This window comes from Bombus flavifrons, chromosome 8, assembly GCF_040668555.2.
Source record: "Bombus flavifrons isolate JBK064 chromosome 8, iyBomFlav1_principal, whole genome shotgun sequence".
NCBI classification, from domain to species: domain Eukaryota; kingdom Metazoa; phylum Arthropoda; class Insecta; order Hymenoptera; family Apidae; genus Bombus; species Bombus flavifrons.
This window is the reverse complement of record NC_138449.1, coordinates 9,972,711-9,997,538: the sequence shown is the minus strand read 5'-3', so window position 1 is coordinate 9,997,538 and position 24,828 is coordinate 9,972,711. Positions and strand designations below refer to the sequence as shown.

The window sequence follows — 24,828 nt, the reverse complement described above, 5'->3', positions numbered from 1 at the left end:
AATTGATACTCCGTACACCTAACATTGAATCTCGACAAACTTGTAAATAAAGCGATTAAAACTAGTTACAGCTGGAACGTAACAACTTATTAAAGTTCCTGAGAACGTGGAAAGAGCAGATAAAAGGTTCTCGCGCACTTAAAAACTTACTCAACGACTTTACCGCAGTTGTCTTATAGTTTTCTGATTTTATGTATCTCGTCGTTTTTATAAAAGACACGAGTTACGTAAAAAATTCATTTCACGACAGTTATTAACCTCGTTCGAATGTTTTCCAACGTTTCAGATTTGCTGTGTAAAGTATCGGTCGGGAATGCGATATGATTGCCGCTCATCGAACTTCTGCATCATTTTTGCGTGAAAGTACTCGCTTAAACCAGATTTACAAGTTCTCAACCACTTTGCATCAATCGTAAAATATTCCAAACATGAATTTTTCACATCACCAGCAATCGGATATTATGGATAAAAATCAGACACATATTGAGATTTAAGTAGGTACTTTCTGCTGTTTCACGTTCATTTACGTATTCCTTTGCATTTCATATTATGTATTAAACGAATTCTAATGAATTTTCTTGAAAATAGAAATAATTTATTAACACTATATTTTATAATAAATTCTACTATTAAAAGGCTAAGAAATTTAAATCTCCCTATATGTAAAAATGTCTCGTTTGCATTAAAATCAGTAATTTAAGAAAGTAACTATACTAAAAAAAAAAAGTTAATTTTTTTTAATATAACTAAGGAGCTAAACTTTTAACTCTACATAAAAATTATATTTTAGTTTATATCCTTCGTATCCATTGATATCTATATTAGTCATTAAGTTCTTATTTCTTTTACACGAGCAAATTGGACGCGCTTTACAAACGTTCACAATGCTTTAATACTGCATTAAACACATGTCGATCCTTTTACGCTTGCAATAGGAGCAACGTAAGCGAAGTTGTAACTAGCCTGTATAGCGAGATCTTATCGTAGCGATCACTTCGATCTTATTTACATTCGCTGACACGGCAGACTCTATTAATTAACACCGCTACCAGGAAATTACGAACAACTATTTTCCTAAAAGAACATCGTATCTTTATGGATTGCTGGTATTTTTACACTGGTGAACATCCTGTTTCAAGTTTATGAAATTAAATAAAGTCTGATAACTCTTCGAGGAGAGAAATTTGTACTTTTCAACTTGAAACAAATAGTTCATTTCCAGTAGCAGCGAATATTAATCAGATCGTAAGATATTTGTGAAAGAAAACAAATAAGTTGTGCCAATGCTTGTGTAATTATGAAACTATAGTTTTCTCTGTGATTTCTATTAACCAAAGCTTTTATTTTCTCGCTAGTTTCTTAATGACACCGCTCAAAGAACAATAAAACAATCTTATTTCCTCTCTTCATGATTCAATTATCAAAAATAATATTTAAAAGAGCCTACTCAATTACAAATTGCAATCTTTTAAATTCGATTTTCAACACAGATCAATTACCTTTCTTTTCTTCCCAACTAAATCGTACCAGTTTCGTGCAAAACTAATAAAATTCATCTAGCAACGGTAGAGACTAATTGCAGCAGAATTTCGTTTCATCTCTGCTTGTTTAAGCACGAACTACGCGCCTTTAAATAGATCATCGACACTGGAGTTACCAGTTCAAAAGACCCCAGCAGCGAACAAACAAACCTTCTCATTCCCTTAATCTTTCCGGCCACTCGATCAGTTACACAAACCTCCGTGTATTATAATCCAAACTTATAATTCATCGAAACGCGAAGCACATCGTCACGACAAGGTTTTCGCGCGCCGTCATCAACAAACCGAGCGTTCGTCATCAATCCTTCCAAACAATTTCATTAAACCGAGCAAGGAAACGCTGAAAAATTAAGTAGCCATAAATTAGTATCCACTTGGTGTAGGTTTACCGGTTCCGAGGCCAGTGTTAATTAATAATTGCCTGTCGTTTCCCGAAGCGGCAAAAGGAAGATCGACCGCTTTTTGTTTTCGCGTCGTCGACGATCCAGTCGGGGGAAGAAAAGAAGGGAATATCTTCGGTTCTCTGACCGTAGTTGGCATGTGGAAGAGAGGAACATGTTGCCTTAAAGAGCCTTGGCCTTAGCCTCGACTTTAGTTATCGTAGCCCTCGATGCGTTTCTGACCCAATACAAAAACCGACTATATGTTTTATCCAACTCACGACCGGCGAACCATACGAAGTAAAGAGCGCGTGCCGGCGCTAATAAGTGTACGCTATTAATTGCATTGCAGAAAGAAGAGGATAAACTGACGAAATTGCTATAAAGGGGAGAATGAGTCGGACGACTAACGTTGATCGAGCACTGAGGATACGATGTTACACGTACAGCTACAATTACGCGTGCAATTATTTGTTGATTGATGCGCTAGTACGAGGCATCGCGTGGGAAGATGCATTACGCGTTTCTCAACGAAATGCTTTGTATGCGGGGTGATAACGAGTTAACATTTGGTTTGCATTTGTAATTTATACGTTTGGAGGATTTTCAGCAGATTCCTGGAATTATATGAAGACTCGTAGGGCAGTCGTGAAACGACTAAAGTTGAAAGAACGAGGATAAATAATAAGCTTGAGAATTAAAAAGAATTTGTAAGATCAACGCAATTATTCATTTTGTTCGTTCATTAAGTATTTTAAAAATATGTAAAGAAAGTTAAAACACAGGTAAGTTCGTTAAAACTGATCTAATCTGCGCTAATTGAATAGTTTCTATTTTTTAAACGAACATTCTATCTGTTCTGTTCTCTATGTTTTCATAAATCAAGAATTCGGTGCGTGAAAAGAATTTCGAACGTTATTGAACTTGATAAGGAATTTTGAAAGAAACCTCGTGGCCATTTGTTCGGGGTACGCAGCTTTCAAACCCGGTACTTTCATGCAAATCACAGACAATCAGATGCCCTGAAAAACGCTTAAGAAGCGCAACGTTTAGCAGCAAGCACGCGAAAGACAAACGTTTCGTGAAAGAACAATTGTACCGCGTGGATCGCATTATTTATGAAGCACGAAGAGAGTCGTCACCAAGCAACTAATAACGGCGCTTTGAACGAGCAACAGGCCGTATGATTTCTACGTGTGCTGTAAAATTAGGACCAGTTATCTTTCGCCGACGTTTCCGGTTCTCTCGCGAGTGGCGCCTCAGGGAAGCGAAACGTCAAAAGAAGAAACCATGGGAGAAAAAAGAAACAAAAGGGGGGGAAAAAGGAGAGCGAGTAGGCGCCCGTGATCTTCAAGGTGCAATTTCGGATGAGTGGGCGTCAGTGAGGACGACGAAGAAGAATAGAAATGAAAGAAGTTGAACGACCGGGCAATCGAACGTCCGAATGGACATTTTTATTCTGCTGCTCGCGTACCATCACCTCGATACCTTCCAGTCACGCGAGAAGGTGTTACATTCCGAACTGACAGCCTTCACTTTCAGAGCTGCTCCTCCCTACTGACGTTCGACGATTCTTTAACTCGTTTAGGGTCGTGATCTTTGGTAGAACTCCAATTACCTAGAAATTCTGTTTGAGCTTCGATAAATATTAAAATATCTGTTCGTTGGAGATACTGTTTTATATTCGAAGCAGCTTTTTCTAAAGGGACTATAGTTGCGTTTCTTTAATATTTCGTTTTCCCCGTATAAGGAAAACCTGCAAGTAATACGTAAGTACATGCTTGTTAAAGAGTTGGAGGACGAAAGTCCTTGGCTTTCAATCTTCAGAAAATAAGTTGTAATGTACATGTTGGTATCATACCAAATCTTCGAGCATCGACCTTTTTAATTTTTCTCTCTTTTCTCTTAGTTTAATAGAAAATGGTTCTTTATTTGAATTGTTTATTAATTATTTTTAGGCATGAACAATATGATAATGATAAAGACGAATAGTTGGTACTACCATTGAGAAAAATAGTTCATGATTCTCTGGTTCAAATGTTATTAGTAGCAGTTACTTCGAATATTTTAAAAGGAAATCTTCGTACGTCTTTCAATTTTTTCGCTTGCCTTTCGAAATTCAATCGCTAAGGCTACGTGACCTTTAACAACGTCGTACGATGATTTACCATATCGAGAGCATTCGTTAATGTCGTTTGAATTGCCACTAAACTAGTGGAAAAGGAGACGATAAGCCTCGTTAACAACATCAATTTTACACGTTTCTTCAAGGGAGAATCGTGTTACTCGCTATTCAGCGACGTGTCTATATCCTGTCGAGTCTATCGTGACTGATGAATGTTAAAGTAGATTTATAGCAGACTATCTGCGTGACATTCCAAGTATACATCGTTTTACGAATGTTTGCTGACACGATGATGTTGTAATGTTTCCTTTGTGGCTTACCTTTACAGCAGAGACATGCTGGTGATTTTCGTGCACGATTACGGTTTTGATGTCAGCATGCGATTTTAAAGTTGTAAGTACGGTTATGCAAGAGTTCAATTATTTCTGATAAACTACGCAACATCTCTCGTCTTCTATGGAAACGTTATAACGTTTAAACGGAGAATCTGGTGATCGGTGTAATTGAAGAATAAATACTCGAATTTAAATCTTGCCAGTTCGCTAAGAGGATGGTTGTGTGTAGAAACAATTAGAAGGAGAAGCTTGAAGAAAATTAAGGCAAAGAGGCGGCGATATGAAGTAACAAGAAAGAGAAGTAGATATAATATTTAAGAAGGACAAAGTACGCAAAGAAAATCGGAGAAACAATAACGAAAAGAGAGGACTCGCCTGAATATTTAGGAAAAAACGTAAGAAAACATGCAAATGAGTTAAAACTGAGAGCGAGTTTTAGAATGGCCAATGAATCTAGGATATGTGATATAAGGGCAGGCTACACAGAAAGGAAATGTAGGTTACGTAATGAGGAAGATTTAAATTGGGTAGAAATAGTAAACTTGGCATACAAATAATGTAAACATCGTACAGACATATTATATAATTACTTACACACATAGAACTTGCGAGAAATTAAAAAACCATGATTTCCAAAAAGAAAAAGCAACGAAGACGTTAATCATAAGAAGGCGCATGTATTCGAATTTAAAGTACCTTCTTCTCGATATTAATATTCCTCGCTCGGAAAATCTACAAAATATTTATGAACTGCATGCCACACCTAATAAAATTCTACAAAGAGCTACCGAATCTGTCTACCGATTTCCATAATTCTTCCGAAAGAAACAACGTGCTTCTGAAGCACGTACAGGTCCTCGAAGGAGAATCTACCCCGTATTTTACATTCTAAACAATTTTGTCGTCGATATACCAAGGACGATAAGAGAGGAACGACGGCAAGGATGAGCTACTATCGTTAGGAGATCTTATCGTTAACAAAACGCCGTCCAGCTTTGTCGGAACGTACAAATTGTGCCACGGACGCGTAGCGGCATTCCGATGAAGCCCGATAACGATCGGCAACACGCAGGTAACAGGGCTGGTAATCTTCCTGGAGAATCGCGCGAGCGATATCCCTAAAAAGGATGCGCGCGAGGACGCGAGAACGCGTGCAGACCGCACGCATCTCGCATAAATCCAGACAGAAATTACCGACAATTGAGGTACTCGTCACTTCGTATCAGATGCTGCGTCGTGCATTTATAGTCGTTTCGAGAATAAAGCGATAGATAGATTTCCCTTATACGCTAATTTATTGCTTTGCACTGCTTTCCCTTGCGCTTCATTCACAGCGCTACATTTCTACCTTCTTTTACCATTTCGTTTCTAATAAGTTTTATAATTTGAGAATTTCATGCTCGGATTAAACGTAGAATTCGAATATTCTCTATGTTATAACAGTAAACTTTATCAGCGGGTAAAAATCTCTTTTTCGGAATAAAATATTAGAAGCATAGCAAGATAAACGTTCCGTAACGGTAAAAACGATAAAAGTTCCATAAAATTTCACGCAAACGAGAGTACGATATGACAACAATAAATGTATAACATGTAATATATAATAGTGTCGTACAAAGACAGACAAATTTTTGTCTCAGTTCACGAGTACAACTTTCGTACATTTTGTATTCGGATCATCAAAGAAGACGAATTGATCGGTTATTTTGCATATTCGGTCGATGATGTTACTATTACCGAGTCTCGATTTGCGAATAGGCACATAGAATAAGGGTGATCGTCAGAACAGCTAATTCTTGTTATGGCAAAGAAAGGTAATTTATAGAAATTGCAATAAGCGAATTTATTTGAGTAAAATTATTAAACAATCTTTTATAAACTATTATAATAATTTTTTAGAAATTAACATTTTATAAATTAAAATTCGATATTATATTCTTCAGGCAATGAACGTGATTGCAATGGCATCGTGCGAGAAAGACGATCAGCATCTGGCAAGACTTCCTGTCTCGGTAAGATGCCTATTTACGAAGCGCGCCTCTACAAGTTTTACGGGCAAGGATTCCCCTTCATTGCTCGCCCACCTTCTACTTCCGGTAGATTCAAATAAAAAGCTGAGCGTGATTTCATCTCGAACGAACGGTCGCCCTATTTACTCGCAAGCCAAAGCCAAGGAGAGAAAAAAACGAACGTCTTAGAATTTGCTCCTACACATAATTTTTGTATGATGAATTTATTTTTCTGTATGCGTGTGTAGTTTTGTTCTACTACTACTACGTAAATTTATATCTACGAATTCCTTTTTACATTAGTTAGTATGTAGTTCTAGAACGTAAATGTTTAAAAATATGTGATTTTATTATTCTTTATTAACTTTTATTTTTGGTCTCGCGGTATATAAATCGAATGAAACTTTGTCATACGTTAGAAGATCGGCATATAAGCATGTAAACACAATAAATTCTATTAAGAAATACATCTGCTACGATTACGTGTTCTGATACGACTAATTACGAGTTAAGATAAAATGAACGATACAGTTGTTTGAAAGCAATCAGTGACATCCTTGTTTCAGCCTGATTAAAAAATGTTTCCACGCAGTGCTTATTTTCTATAATTTCAAATAATTTCCAAGCAATTTTTCTCTGAAGTTGAGCGGAATCATATGATAACGGTGTATCGAGAAGTGGAACGCTGGAAAACCAGAGAGGCTCGCAACACTTTATACGACGATATAAGCCAGCGACTCTGATATAACACTACTCGGCACGAGGATACACGTTGGAGGCATATCTCGTGTTAATTGCGCGGTACTCTCATGGTACACCTTGATGACACTCACAGGTAGTTGTCAGAAACGTGTTTCACTTCCGGGTTGTAGCGTCGTCTTTTTGTCCACCCTTTGAGACACTATCGTCTTGTATTGCAGCATCATAAAGGAAATTCAAGCAGAAAAATGAACAGGATACGTTATCCTATTACGCTCGACTTGCAATAAAATATGCATCGTAAAGAAACAAAATTTACACGGTTAAACTAAATTTCAAAGTATTGGAATTCTTTTAGTGAAAAAAGAAAAAACTAAAGGGAAGGAAAAGGGAGAAATCTACGAAACGCTTTTCCAGAAGCACTTAAATACTATCTCGAGTTACCTGTTTGCTATTGTTTGCTTGGACCCATCCGATTCACCATGAACCATTTTCAAGCTAGACAGATAAAGAGGAAGCGTGGAGAGAGCACTCGTGCTTTTCAAAAGACAACGACAACGGAACGAAGAGAAGCAGAGATAAGAGGAAGGTAGCTAAGAAATAAGTGTATACGGCACTGGGCTCATCGTGGATCGGTATAAATAGCTTCTACTTACGGGCCCGGATTTTGCCCGCTTAATGCGACATTGCAATCGGTGACAGTCGCCGGACGAAGCTGTCGGCTTCAAGCGCTATGAATCACGGCTATTACTATTCCGACTTTAAACCATAAATAATAACAGGCGAGCCACGGTTCTACCGCGTTTCGAGATGTCTCGATCACGGACTCCCTACCGGGAAACTAACTGCTTCTAATTTTCCACGAACGCATGCTGGCAAACGCGCTGGGTGTTTCTGCGTTAGGGAAGCTATTGCGGGACTTGAGGAAATTGCCTGCTTTTCAATGCGTTTCCACGGCAGATCGTGGGAGGAAATTGGCGTTGGCAAGGAAAAATTGCCAGATGAGGAAATTGATGTAGTAACACAGGACGTAGATACTGATTGGAACTTCCAGAGATAGTTTTGGTATAAACTGTCGTAACTGCAAGTCTTTAGATGTTTCGCCTGCAGAAATTTTCATACGTCATTGGAATTAAAAATTTCCTGGGAGAATTTCAATGTTTCAACGAACTTCGAGATAGTCTGTGGCTAAAAAATAGTAAGTTAGGGAAATGAATTGCGAAGTCAGATTAAATACGTATAGGTGGAATTTGAGAGCATCGGAAGGAAGATTTCAGCACAAGAAATATAATATAATACTTATCATCGCGTAACATTTTTTTTTCACATTGCAAATTATTCCAACTGCAATTAGAGCGCGTTTAACAGAGCAAAAATCTAGTGAACGACTGCAGTTATTTTTAGCCTGGAAATCTTAAGGGACAAAATGCAATCATCGCCTGACGGAGAGGTCTACAAAGGCCAGCATGAAAATTAATCTCAATTTCAAAGAAGGCAATCCGGCCGCTCGAGCTCGATCTAACATAAATCTGACGTTTACAAACGACACTTTAATGATATCTCGACCACGATCAGGGTGGCAAGGTGTACGACGAATGTCATCCAGCGAATAAATCTTCATGGCGTAGAGTAGAACAATGAACGCTATCTGGACTCGCCGATCGATTTAGAATGGTAATTAGACTAATGCCGAGTTATTACGCTTTGCGCAAACGAAAATATTCATATTGTTCGAAAGACCGAACGATTAATGGTCTGGTGAAACTCGACACGACAGCCTCTGGATACGTGAAACGGGCAGCTAGACCTGGTCACAGAACACACGCGTAGGTATCACGATTTAGTAGGAGAGACGAGACAAAAATACCCGGTCTCGCGACGTTCCATATACAAAAGCGGAGGTGTGACGAATAAAGGCGTTAGGGGAAAAGATCGACAACTTGCCGGATGTTAGGGGCTGATCTTTTCTCTCTTCGTCTTGCCCTACGATGCTGCTAACGATGCTGCGTGAAATAGACGGTTTAACAAAGTTTACGAGGCGAGCAGCGTGAAACGACGAGCGAAACGAACCGAGGAATATTCCGATTGATTCGTTCTGTGCCTCGTCTGTGATGATTCGGTTACGATATACCTACGTTTACTATCTTATGAGCGTACAAAATTTAACACGTTTCGAGAGTGTTGCAAATTGGAGAAACATTAAAGCGTTGAGATACGATTCACGTAAAAACGAGTACATGTACGGTATCATTAAAGTGAACAGATAAATTTGAATAATATGAAACGCCAAGAGATTTGGATACGGTTGTGAATAATGAAAAATATTAAAATATTAATATTAATTATTGACGATAAAAGGAGTTCTTTTATTCTATAAGAAATTAGATAATATTTACATTGTTTAAAAATATCAGTGAAGTATCAAATAAAACTGAATAATTAAATTCGTTTAAACGGAACTATCGGTATACGTCTGTTTAAAATTATATTTCTGTCTTTTCGAAATGCATTGTAATTTGCAAACTATCTACTTTTATACCGAATTCATTTGTTATACCCTTGAAACAGCAGTCTGTCAAGAAGTAACCAAAATTACACGCGCGTTTTGAGGATTGCTTATCTTTCAACGAACAATAAAATTGCTGGATGAAATCCATTAGTCAAGTGCATTGTGAATCGAGAAAAATGAAGATGTTATAGCCACAACAGCAAACAGGGATTATAGTGCCATGAACTGTGCCAGAGGGTGGCAAATCTCATAAATCATTTAGGCTCGGACGTAACGAAATAGCATGAAGATCAGGTTAAACTTACGGTAATTGATAACGAAGAGAAATCTGTGCTTCAAATTTGGTCCTCACAAGAGGTCTGAATAATTGTTAGAAAAGATTCCATTTGTAAACGTTACGTCTATCTTTAAAAACAATTATATTAATTATAGAATATTAAATGAATAATTAAATTGTTTAAAGAAACATTTTAATTTCTCTAATACTAAAGAATTTTAATAACTTCATTGTTAATAAATATATCAATGGAACACAAATATTTGTTTAAACGAACATTAAACTTTCTCAAATTTTTACAGACAATCTTTTGCTTACTGAAATTAATTATTCGTTCCACTCAGACTAATAACTATTGAATAATACATTATATATTCAATATTTCGATATGGATAACTTTTCTTCTTCTTCGACAATTTTTCCATTTATGAATAACGAGAATAGGAAGGATATAGTTTTCATCGGCTGTCATCTACAATTCTCGCTAACTAAGAAAACCGGTTGATTAATACAGGAATGGGATATTTAATCAAAACAGCACGATGGGATACCGATATCACTGTAAGATTTGTTTATAACATTCGTTCCGCGTGAAATTATTAATATTCACGTGTACTTACATATAAAGTACATAATAGATATTTCAATTTTTCTTCTACTTCTGCATACACGTAAATGTAATTACAATATGCATGTTCCGCTTCGTATCATAAAAATGTTAACATACAACATGGAATTTTGCATGCTGCACAGCTCCTGTAATCGACGAGCCTAAGCATATCTAATCCTATTTAAGCATATCGCGCACTATTATATAATAGTATACTTTCTCTTTTTACCGCATTACACTAACCATGCATTGTATTTGCACTTTTCTAGATATTTTTATTTGATGATGGTATCTCTAAAATGCTTAATACACTATATTTTACGTAACGTTATTTTTCTGTATTTCCAGCAATTATTGTAAAGAATGGAAAAATGTTTAGTCTCGTTACACAAGAATAATATCTGAGATTTTTCTTTCACAAATTAGAAATTATCAAAATTGACATAAAATATTCGCCATAAAATGTCAAATAATTAAAGAAAAATTTAAATTACGACACTTTATATTGAAATGTCAGAATCGCCTATCACAATTAATTGAAAAGTAAAAATTTATGTTAATCGATATTACATATCCAAATAACATAAAATGCGAGTGCAGGGGTCAACAGAGCGACTGATAACCTTTGAACTAGAAAGAACTGTAATGTTCTCTTTATTTTAACTATTGCTTTTTTCCAGCTATCGCTTCGTACATGATCAAGTATGTCATATTTCTTTTTAATCCTTTATTTTATAGATTGTCTTTTGTAATCAATGTTTCACCCCTCGTAAATAACTCTTAATGAATTTAATTAATGAAACAGATTAAAGGAGTATAGAACGTAAAGAAAAGACACACAACATTAAAATTGAAACGTATATTATTTTGCCACAAAATAACCGATAAAATGGTGGCAAAGATTTATTACGGAAAATTATAATAAGTGAAATGAAATATTTCATCTAAACTATTACTTATAAATAAAAGTATTTTACTATACGAGTACGTATATGTGTAAAAAAAGTATTTAAATAAATTATTCAGAGAAAAGATTAATTTCAACGAAAACGATCCTTTCTTCTATTACGGACGTTCAATTATAAATTTATAATAAAAGATCTTTGTTCAACTAAAAGTCAGGAACAAAGCGAATTTATTAAGAATTTAAGTTGAATAAAAATCCAAATTATTCGAGTTATCGAATCTTAAGAAAAATATGTAATTAAAAATTTGTTAATCATACCTCAGAAGCTTTATAACTTTATGATAACTGATTCTATAAAAAATCCACAAGAAATTAAATTTAACATTCACTGATTATACCAAGCAACAACTCAAATAAGAAATGTAAATGTACGAACATTCATTTCTTGCGAATGCATATCACGTTTCTTGGCTGTACAATAAAGGCTGAGCAAGAACAAAAGGAAATGAAATAATCGAGACAATCACTGTTGCCGACCCTTCTATGCTCTCATATTTTACTAAATTCACACTGCAGGTGCTATTAAATTCTTTCATTCCCTTAATTTTTCTTAATTTCGTTTTTAATTGAGTTTCCTTATTTGCTTAAGATCATGTATCTTATAATATTCCGAAGAATTAAATAAGGATGGGTTCACTGATTAAATACTTTAAATCGAACGAAGTGAATTCTTTTCGTGTGGAATAATCAAACTGAATCGAAAATCCGCATGCGTTTAATTCAGGAATATTTAAATTGGTAAAAGGGTCACGTTTGAGCAACGAACTATACGATCTTGCTTGAACATTCATTTTATCATAAGCGTGGGCGTGCCCTTGCTATGCTCATAATAAACGTGATTCCATAGTCGACTGCATCGAAAAGCAATTTCATCGAACCTTGTCCGTGAAACTGGTTCTTTTCATCAAACAATTACGTCGGAAATGGGAATTTTATGGTAGAGCTGCAATATAAAACATTTCTCTCTTATTTCACTGCGAGTGTGTATTCATAAAATAACAATAACATTCCTTTAAAAAAAAAAAATTCGTTTTTCAATCGCAAAATATAATTTCAATCTTCAGTTTGATATTTCTGATAACACTCGAATGTCAAGAAATAAAAAGAATTCTTAATATTTCGTTTTATATTTCAAATACACCTTTTATCTAAGTAATCGTAAATTTTTTAAATGCATGGATTTTTTAATTTTTTGCTATCAATATATTCATACCATTGTATTATTTATATTATCAATACATTGTCAGTACATTTTTTACAAGGAATTTAGAGTGATCTTTTACGTACAGTTCTTCAAGGTAATTTTCTTAAAAAAGGAAGTTTACTCTTTGTCAACTGCAATAGGGTGCCTGTAGGTAAGTACATTGTATACTTAGGATACAGTGGCATGTTCTGTAAGTTTACAATTCCCAACTTGCGCAGTCGATGGATTTCTGTTTAGAAATATCTCATGCAGCCGCATTCCCTTCAAAATTTGACGTCTGTTTGAATATTTAGACGAAGCTATAAACTCGTAGTTGAATTAAACGAAAGACCCAAAAGTTGTATCTCATAATATTTATTAATGTATGAAATTCTTCTATATTCATAGTATTTCTATTTCTACAAGATCATTCTAAATCTTTCATAAAGATAATTAATTATAAATAGCCCACAAATTTCTATTCACAAAATATTTTCATATCTTTAATAATCAAATATCCATTCATTAATTTCAAGTTAAATTTATAGGAAATCACACGAATAATAATATTCGAATTAACAAAAATCTGTATTCATACATGTAGCTTTAAATAACCACCAGATGCATACAATTACAAACGCTCAACAGAATACGATCATAAGTATACTACCTGCAATGATTATTCTAAAAAATAATTCTCAGCTATCATATTTCACGCTGGAAGAATTTGTTTGAGCAAACTGAAATGCCTTTACAGCATTTTTTCAAATATTTCATCGTTCCGCATAAAGAACGTAAGATTGCAGGTATAGCGTATCTACCATAGAGGCAACCGCGTGCAAATAATGATCAAAGAACAGTTGCGTGTACAGCGGTGGCAAAGTTGCTGCTGTATAAACAGCACTGCTGCAGGATATGGCAGTTTGCGCAAATACTAAGTTCCAAACTACACGCTTTCTATAGTTTCGAACACAATAAAAAGACACAGCACAGCCATCGAAGTTACATCAAAACTTTGACTATGGTATACTATCTGAACCATAAAATACTTGGCTAGAAACACTCTTTTTTTAGTGGTTTCTGAACTCGTTGAGCCGAAAGTAAGGATCGTTTTTCACGCAAATAAGGTATAAAAAAAATTCATCCTGTTGACGTGTAACGTTTTCCTGGATTTCGACGACACCTTCTTTAAAATTTCAATTTAAAATTCAATTGGTTTGGGTTATTTGCTATTCGTTAGGCCATGATCGTACAGAAAGCGGTAAATTTGGCATTTGGAGCATTGGCAATGACTGTGCCGCCACTTGTTTTACTACATTTCTACCGTTAACATCTTTGTCGGCCAAATGCAAAATCCTTCATTTCCATGGAAAATGGTCTTCATTTTCTACCTTAAGCTTTTTTCCAAGCGTTCACGTGCAATTATTTTTAATCGACATCGCTTCCCGCCTTTTTCATGTCTATTGATCTATCTGAAACACCAACTTCATGATTGGCGACAATAATCTCGCAAGGGAAACAGTGACCGCGATGAGCGACATCGATGACGCTAGACCGTATGTGGCTCGAATCACTGTCCTTAACCTCAGCTGGAAAGTTCTTCCGCACGCGGCGTACTCTCCACATTTGACACCGACAGCACGATGTTCGATGCAGCACTCTTTAACCGGACAGCACTTTCGAAACATTCGAGAAATCCAAAAATGTGCCGGTGTAATCTTTTCTTTATAAAATGTAGGAAAATATTTCGTTTAATTAATCTATAACGCATATATGTATCACGTATAAATAAAAGAGAATTAAAAAAAAAGAATCTTTTGCATATCCGATAGTTCCTGTACCGTGTTCAATTTTATTCCAAATACGTACACGCTTGCTCGACGACAAATAAATCTCGGAAGAGTGAACACGTTTTGACGAATCTTCCCACAGAAGGCGAATTCGATTTGATCGGGATGTCCGAGGTTCTAAGAGGGCAAAGTTCAAGGCGATCGCCCTTGTCACGGTCAAGCCTGGCATTCCCTTAAATACACCAAGGAAGGGCACGAGGCAGAGTTTCTCCCTGAACCCTCCAGCACGCCGGGCACGTACATACACGTCGGCAGTGTTACTTTGCATGCCCAGCGCGACGGCATTTAAACAGGAACAAAACGAGAGCGATATACGCAAGACGAGAATGAAATTATTTCGAGCGACCAGCGGTGATTTGCTTGCTCGCGACCCGGCAAAAACGCTGGATACGCGAGTGCCGGTGCTTTACGCGGAATATTTTAATCACCGTTAGATATGGCGCTCATAATTTCTCGCTCCTTTTTCCCACAACCGCACACGATAATACAAGCGAACCGAGACGCTGGTAATCTTCTGAGATATACTTCTAAGCCGCCCGTTTAGCGAACCAGGATCACCAAGATAGATTTCTATGAACATTTTATCTTATTTCTGCCTAGAAGCTGTTTGACCGCAAATAAGAGGCCGACTAGGAATAAGCGAAGACTGAAGTGATAAATTGTGTTCTACGGAGTAGATCTTTCGTTGAAATAATAATAGAGACGAAGATGAATTTAGTAAGACCTCTTTTAAAGATTTTCTATGATAGTTGTGACACTGACGGGAAATAGAAAAAGAAATGGAAATAGGATAGACATGGCCGAGAATCATTTTTATTACGAATCCTTCGATTGTAACGGTTAATGTTTAGGAAAAATTCTTCTTTACCAAGTATTCCTGTATTAACTAAAAGCAATGTTCTTTTGACTGAAAGAAAGACTTTGCAAAAAATTGTGTTACAAGTGGCTAGAACATTAGAATTGCCTCTTATTAAAATTGCACCTTATACAATTTTTTAAAATCATACTATCGACGATCTCATTATGATTGTTACAGCGAATATTCAAGAAAGTCGCGATGCTTCTTCGTCGAACGTTTATGAACCTTGCTACAAAATGAATTCTGTAGAGAACTTGCGCACACTTTCTGAACTGCGTACTCTCAATGTACTAGATATCGTATTCGAAGATTTTTTCGCTACTATCGCAATTACGAGCAGAACATATCTATCAGAATTATTTTTCTTCCCCTTCTAAACGACCAGTTAAACAACCTGACAGCAAAGAGAACATTTTGCAACAAATATATACACCAAGCTTCCATTCGATCTTTATCCCCTTATTAACTCGTTTATTCGCATACTACCAATACTTTGGTATTTATCAAACCACCAAGCTTTTCACCAGACGCACGCCTATCAGAGATCATATTCATCGTCAAATGGAATTAAAACATCGCGATCGAGCAACCAGTGCAACGAATAACAATTAACTAACGCCGAATGGGCGCGAGAACCAATATCAGGAGATATGAGCGAATTTATAGCACGAGTCAGTAGAATAGCGCCGTTTGTACGGACATAGTTGAAACGAAAAACTCGCGGCTCCAGCCCATGTCTCGGTTAGCGATCGGGACGTGTATATACCAAGTGTATTGCACGATATCTAAACGGCCAGTCAGTGTTCTCGCAGAGGGATCATTAATTTAATTAGTTTCGGCGAAAGGGCGAATTTAATCGTTCGCTCCGGCGAATCGACGTAAACGCCCGGTTGTTCGCGAAACAGCGCCGTTTCAGACGAGAAGAGACCGTATCCTGTTGTAAAACTGTTATCGTACCGTGCGTTTAAAGACGAACCAATGATTTCACTCGAGTTTAAAATTCGTTCCAATCCATTCTCTGTTAGCCACGCTTCCAATGGCTTGCATGCCTCATTCACTGTATTTCAACCGTTATTTATGTCAGGGAAAGTGTATTTCGCGGATTTCTGAATACGTATATGTATGATACTATCGTTCATAGGCATCCAGACTGTCGACACATTGATAGATTTATAGTAACGGTATGTGAGTTTTGTCAAAGGGTACAAATTAGCAATTACAAGGTACACAACCTCGTTGTGAAACGTATTGTAGTAAATTACCTCGTTAAGAAACATAGCAACAATATATGTTACTGTTTAAATGACGAATGAGTTTCATTTACTATATATTTGATCGTTTCTGTGGTAAACTGAAGTCATATGTTAAACAAACTTCTAAAGTAATAATCGAGTAATATAGGAATCGATTAACCGTAAATTATTTCTTCTTGCCGGTAAGTCGGCGAATTAAATAATTAAGAATGTCGTTAAAATGGCTTCAAAGTATCATAAAAATGCGAGTTTAATATTATAGGTGTAATTTACATACTGGTCGTATTAATTCAAGCAAAATACTTATCGAGAATTTTCAATTATCATTTTACGATGTTTGAGTAACGCACGGAAGATAATTAGACTTCGAATCAAAAAGGAGAAAATTACGAGCTTCCTTATAAGCATCGTAATGACAACGTTATACAATGCAAGCGTAATAAAACGACGAAAACCGCAATGATATACGATGCAATGCCGCGCAATTAACCCACATCCATCCATAAGTGCATTAGATACTATGTTCACATTAAACCGTAATTAGGTGTTTAATCGAGAAGAAATTACTGAAAGTCCCAAATTTTCCACGATCAAACACATACGTTCATAACTTTTTCCATTACTAACGTAGATTTATATACAGTAGTCTCCCTTATTCGAATTTCCTAATATCCAAATATAATACTTGCCAGTAATGGATGCCTCCTTTTTATATTTTATCAATGTTCAAATATAACGTAAACTTTCCCTTATTCGATCGAGCGAATTCCGATTATAAGAATTTAGTATGAAACTAATAGCGTTCTAACTATGGAAACAAAGTACGACAAAATTACAAAACTCGAAAGTGTGTAATTACGACAGAACTAGCTAAAATTTACTGTATTGGGAAAGGTACGATCACAGACATTACAAAGAGAAAAAAATGATATTAAAAATTATCTAAGTCGAGTAGATTCCTCAGATGCTGGCAGCGGTAGAAAAACTTTAAATACACTGACCTAATGAAATGATTGCATTGCGAAAAGCACGATAATAACGACGATTGTGCACAAAAATGGAAACGAAAGCGACAATAAACGTCTTCTTACGCCGAAGTATTCGTGGCATTTGAAGATATTCAATAGTTCGAAGTACAAAAAGAACGTGACTCTATACAGTTACTCATGTTGGAAAAATTACGTGGCAGGAAACAGGATATGGGATACATAAATATTTAAGGAAACTATCAATTATGCTCAATCTGTACTTGAATAAATAAAATTTCATATCAGAAATGTGATTGTTCTATTATTCCAAAAATTCTATCATTCGTACAATTTTGTGTTCCCGTTAGCTCGGATAATGCAGGCTCTAGCGTAATTAATTACGAGAGTTTATAAATCAATAGTCTTGTTCTCAATGATAAGGACAGCTTGATAACTTACAAGTTACTGTTACAATTCTAACGACCGAAGTACTGATTCAAATATATCGAATGGCCATTAAACTATTAACCAAACGTAAAATATGCAAAATTGTATTACAAACGTAAGAAAACGTCGTAAATCTTCTAAACGTTTGTATTACATGAATATCGAATAACATTAGTGTTTTACAGCCACAACAACAATTACCTCGTTTCATTATTTCATTAAACTCATCGCATTTTATGTATATCTCTCAATCATCTTACTTACCACGAAGAAGAATCTGGTTTCCTGAACAGCTTGCACCTCGGCAATCGTCTGTCGCGTGAATAATAATAGTAATAATAGTAATGATAATAATAGCTTGGAAGATATGCAGTTACGGTTTTACGTCGGCTATTGCATAGACATTAATATCGGGTGTAAAGAGAAACGATCAGCCCGATTAGAGAAACAGGAAGCGATACATGGGCGGGCCGACGAGTGCCAGCTCGATCTTTCGATATCTTGAAGATTCGATCGCGACGGCGGCGGCGGCAGCGGCTTGCCAGAGCAACCGCTATCTGTGTGTATACGATCGATCGATCTCGCTTGACTAACCCTCCGTGAACGTTAATTATCGCGTGTTACTCTTATTTATCGTTTCACGAGGCAATGATAGTTACGCGGTTGCGTCTGACCCACTAAAAGTGCCACTCTAGAGCACATCTTTCGGGAAACCACGAGAAAAGAAGATGATTACGAGAACGCAGTGATGCTGATGAACAGTTCGTTTGTTATATCTCCAAGTTTGATATTATCTTCGTTTTTATTTCGTATTTGGTAGTTTTTAGACTTTTGACTATTATTTTAATAATAAGAGGAAATTATTAGAATTGGATGATGGAAATAGTAAATAGCAGAGGATTTTTGTAGTATATATGAACATTTGTTGAACGTATATGATCATTTTTGTAATACAAAAAGGGCTATATACAGGCTGACAAAAGTAGTGATATTATGCATTCAGTTCGTATTTCACGTATTCATCGATAGGAGGATTGCAAGTTGATTAGGATCGCTGTGTAGGAAACTTTATGAACGTCAAATGGCTAATTATTGAACGTTATTCGTATTTATTGCTTTTCGAAGTAGCGCGATAATTGCCAGTTTGCATCCGAGCTATTAAAACTGCAACTTTCGATCAAGTTTTTCGAGAGATGAAAAGAAAGTAGTTCCAAGAACAGCAAATTTTATTACGGTAGTTTCTTGATAATTGCAACACGCGTAGTTTTAATTCTACAACATTTCTATTAAAATTACCTCTTATGTGCTTTTATACGTGTCGAATTAATAATTGCAACAATAATTAATAGTTAATAATTTCCCAATGCATTCCAACGAATCTTTAAAATACTACAATATTCAAATTTTTGATTATCGAAAATAATATTTAAACAATAAGGTTCGATATAAATTTCTTACAAATGTTTAATACACGATATTTTTGGGAAGAATTTCCACACTCACAAAAGTATTTAAATAGTCGATTATCCGCTATATTAATCAACCTCGATGTGTATTCGCCGAGACGATCTTTATCACTCATTATACTTATGCTTATCATTATTATTTTTCTTACTGGTAATAAATATATTACAATCCCTATACGAATTTCCAAATTTGTCTCAAATTGTACCAATATAAACATTATAGTCATTGGAGCAATTATCAAATTTTACATTTTTTATATTTTTCATATTCTTTACATATTTCGTTACAAGCCGCGCAATATATACACAAAACGGTTTTATATAGTAACTAAATATTTATCATGACTCAGTGTACGTCCAAGTTCACGATCAAGGTGTCCAACATGTCCATTTTACCAGTCTCGTATCACCGAGCATCGGTGTGAAAAATAATCGATAACCTTCGTCTTCGATCGCGCTAGATATCGCGCAAAGGATGCGCTCGCGTTCCTCCCTATACCGATTCGATGTAGTTGCTGCTAAATATAAAGCAAAGAGGCGGGAGGCACGGAATGTCCTGACACTTAATATTCTTGGAGCAGACGTGTGTTTTACGAGGTCGCAGTCGTTGTGATTCGTCTAAATTTTCACCCATATTTTAAAAGACCACACCGCGAGCATTCGTCCACAAATTTTTAGAACGAGTTTGAGTTAAGTACACGCGCCAGTCTCAGAATTTCTATGAATTGACGATTGATTTTTTACATATTTTTGACTTTATATTAAACTGCGAAATTATCATCACTGAGATGGGAATGGCGTTAAAACTTGGCGACCAATCGACATAATTTCGAAAAATATGTTTAACGTTCTCAGTATCGTTTCTCGTACCAGATATACTTTTCCAACGAAAGTGTACGCGGACATGAAATATTTTTCATGCTACACAAAAATACCAATCTACATGCTTCGTTTCTGACATAATTCTTTCAATCTTTGAAGAATTTATGATAATAATCGGCATACCAACTTGCTTGATTTGTAATACAAGATATAGGTATTCGTATTGGATACTGCAAAATGATTTAATCGATAGTTTGCTTCTTTCTTTATATAACATGTCTGAAATGGTTAAAAATTCTTCGTCCAAATCGAGTTTCTAATAATTCATCGACTACGAATCTAACAAATTTCTATAAAACTGCCAATGTGCAATTTTCTTCCTTACTCGAGTCCTTAATTGCCTCGTGTTTTTAACCTAAGAGAAGCCTGTACACCTTGAAAACTGGGCCGTTAAAAAGGAGCTACAGGGGAGCTCTAGTTCAAACAAGGCAGATGTTGGTACAGACGAGACGTTGAAGGCTTCAATTAAAGGCGGGAGGTTAGGAGCTGCGGAAGTTATTACGGATATTACGCAGAAACCATTCGGTGGATGTTTAGAAGATTAAAGGTTCAAGGTTTCACGGAATTGATTACCGTACGATATGGCTATGGTGTGAGATGAAAAAGGAAACGGCCTATTAGGAAAGGTAGAAATATTGCCTATATACCTTCAAATGGAGCTATTTAAAATCTTTTGTATCTACCTATCCATATATATACAGGGTGGTTGGTAACTGGTGGCACAAGCGGAAAGGGGGTGATTCTACGCGAAAAAAGAAGTCGAAAATATAGAATAAATATTTTTCGTTTGAGGCTTTGTTTTCGAGAAAATCGACTTTGAATTTTCGCTCGGTACGCGTGCACTTTATCACGTCTCGTTATAACGGATCTCACTGTGATCGTTGTCTCGATGGAAAAATTAAAAAAAAAAAATTTTTTTTTAATTTTTATTCTATATTTTCGACTTCTTTTTTCGCGTAGAATCACCCCCTTTCCGCTTGTACCGCCAGTTACCAACCACCCTGTATATATATATATTTTATATATATATAATTTTATATATATATATATATATATATATATATAAAATTGTAAAATTACGTAATGTAGCTTATAACGCATAAGATCATACCTATTTCAAAATGTAAAACAAACAAAAGTCCATCGCCACGATATTACCTATCCTTTCGCGTACGACATTTGAAAAATAGGAAAACGTACGTTTAAAATGGAATTTACGCAGAAATTGCAGCAGGATGAAATAAAAGCCTACACGCGTGCGCGCTTCGGAAAAAAGCCCGTAAAACTGTCACAATAACTGTAAAAAATTATTCGCGTAACGAGGCGCACGCTTGAACTGGAGGGAACGGGCGCAAATACGTTTCGAAGGAATGATTTTGTACCGCGGCAATAAAAAGCTTCTATCTTGATCTCGTCGAGTGCCGTTGCACTCGCCTGTCTACATAACATCTGAGACATTACGGATAAACGGCGATTCATGTGCATTATGCTTAGCGTGTTGTGCAAATCTACGTTATGCAAATAACGCTGTATCACGTCACTGGTCTAAATCGTAATCTGTCAAAAATGTATTAAATCGAGTAATGAGTTCGTTCACCTCTTTTGCCTGTTATAATATCGCTACCTGGCAACAACAGTGGCACGACTAAGAAGAAGTTTCAAATTTGCTTTTGTCGGTTAGAAGATCTACATTATGTTTCTATCTTTATCACGTAAAACGATAGGTATATTTATAATTCCGTCAATTTGGCGTCAGACGGCAAAATTATTACTTATATCGTTATCAACCTGGCCTTAGTTTAACAATACTGACTCATCAATTGTAGTGTGATGCTACAAACGGAAGGTATTGTACTGTACTGCTTTCGTAAACAGTAACTCATGAAGATAAATCTTCGTAAATTTTATGGAGCATCTTCTCTCAAATTCACATTTTTTCAAGCTGTGCCACTATCGATGCCAAAATAGCGACATAGCTTTTCTAGGAATGGGAGGAAAATGTTACTTATGGCATTTATAATTGACAAGCCTGTTCGAAAGCAAGATATCGAAAATAATTCGTAGAATTCAATTTCTTTACGTTCGAGCAATATAAGCTTACAATAGGGAAGGGAGAGGGAGAAGAAATGATATATAATGTTTAAAACCGAATTTGCTCTGTTTCACTTTGGAGCAACACAGAGGATGAACGCTGCTTTCATCCTTCGTGTTCAGCGAAAACAAAGTGAAACAGTGTGAAGTTTAAATTTCGCGCGGATTGATCGAGAAGAATTCGCTAAAAAAATTTCCTAATTCGGAAAAAATTCCTAAAAATGTCTAACGCGAAATAAGAGAAAAAGAACTGTAATCATTCATTGTTACGTTGGGAAGTTCGTGACACTGGTGATGAATCGTATTTAAAAAATAAAGCGGTCATTATGCGGGAATCGGAACAATGTCATCGTTATCGAAAGTAATATGACTAATAAAAAGAAACGGCAATGAAGTATTATCTTTTTATTGCTTATGTATAACATACGTGACGATGTTGATATAATATTCGTAAGACGAAATTGCAGAATACTTTGCGATATTTAATGAATGCTTGGTGGCAATTTATAATGCAATTTCAGACTATTGTTGACATTGAATGAGAAAATAACTGGACATAAATGTGCAAGGGGTAATTATAGCGAAATAATATACATATGTACCCAAAATAGTCTATTTAGTGCAGTTATCGATTGCTAATTTTTTTAATCAAAATAATAAACTGTGATCAAGTACAATATTTATTTTTATAAATACGTAAAATACTCATTAGAGAGTTAAAAAGAAAAACAAGAAGAAAATATAAATTATAATGACAATAATGTTCGATTCGTACATTATTAAATACGAAAGAGATTATAATACGTAATATGCTCTAAAACTTACCATCCATCATATAAACAATTCTGGATGGTATACATATGTATCTCGAGAAAAAACTTTAGCTACGTCGTCAGCGCTCTGTTTACCCAGTTCCAGTAAAGTAAAAAAGGAGAGAAAGAAAATACTGACAAAAACAAACAAAAGGACTCACCATGCCTCGTGTTGTGTCTAAATCCACGAGCAGCATGCGCGGCATTCAGGTTCCACAGGAACAACAAGAGGAAGAAGAGGCTTCGTAACATTAAAGAAGAGCGGAGCATTCGAACAGCCATGATTCACGAGAATATTCGCAATTCGCGATATCGTCGAACAAAGGCGACCATTCACGCACACGCGGTTCGTAAATCAAAGGGGAAACAGCAAAATTCTTAACTAGTCTTCGGCACTGAACGAATCGTGGGACGATTTCACGCCGATCACAACGCTCGACATTCGTTGGTGAACCGCCACGGTTCGGTCGTGGTTCGCACTTTTATCCTGGTGTCTTCTGTTTCCATCGACGCCGCGGATATCATTTCGAATCGCGCGTGTCGGTCACTCGCGAGCTCCAGTCGTTCGAATCGACGTTCATTTTTCCCGCCGTTTGCCGCGCGAAATGTAACCAAAAAATCCGACCGTGATTACACACCGCGAGGGAAACGTCGCGAACACGCACACCGAATACAGTCGATCGATAGATTCGATTATTCGATTATCGAAACACGCCGGGCGCTCAAACGGAACCGATTCGCGTGTCGGAAAATGAAACGAACGTATCGAAATCGAGAAACACAACCACGTTCACCCTTTATCGAACTGACACATCGTACGCGAGACTTTCAACGACCGTCGAAATACCAGATTCGTTTACGATTTTTCCACGTGTCAACGTTCACTTGTTGCACCGTCGCAGGATAAAGTCCTTTCGCGCTCTCTCTCTCTCTCTCTCTCCTCTCTCTCTTTCTATCTCACTCCCGCCAATTTCGATGTTGTACCGGTCGCTCGTAAACAAAGACGCCTCGCTGCGTTAGTATCACTTCCGTCGTTTTCTTCGTATTTGTTCTCTGCGTGGTTGTCCACGCTTTACACGCGCATATTCACCTACGTATGTACGAAAACAGGTCCCTTTCGAGTGACGGTCGTGACGATAAAACCGTTCCAAAAGGAAACCAGGACGCCCGACGAGAAACACGAACGGTGTGAGCGCCGCGAGCGAACTGAACCGAAGTGTCGAGCCACCACCGAGTACGACTCTTTGCTCACCCCCCACCCCTCACCATTCACCCTCCACACTTTTAGCGGTTACGCTACCCTAAGTTTTGACAGATAGAAGAACTATCTGGTACATATTCTCTGTCGTATTTTCCATAAATTTCCTCTACTCGTTATGCCAAGTAAGTCAGAAGTTTCACAGATGTTGAATTTTTACGATAAACGTGAAAATGTTACGACGTTCGTCTCCGACTATTCGCACTTTCAACGTTCATATTCGTGTTATCTTCCTCTGTGCGGCTTTATAAATGTAATATAATTTTTTTGGTTCTTTACGAGTAGGTTTATGGAGATTATCAAACAT

At 36.4% G+C, this 24,828-nt stretch overlaps 1 protein-coding gene across 2 annotated transcripts in view; it reads right to left on the bottom strand.

Annotated features, from left to right (window-relative positions):
* The window catches only part of wb (wing blister), a 199,748-nt gene extending 175,291 nt beyond the window's left edge, over nucleotides 1-24,457 (bottom strand). For both annotated transcript variants that reach the window (XM_069118415.1, XM_069118416.1), the window contains exon 1: nucleotides 23,425-24,457. In XM_069118415.1, the coding sequence (XP_068974516.1) occupies nucleotides 23,425-23,545 (121 nt within the window). In that variant the 5' untranslated portion in view covers nucleotides 23,546-24,457. The remainder of the gene's footprint in view (nucleotides 1-23,424) is intronic.
* Nucleotides 24,458-24,828: the final 371 nt, after the last annotated feature.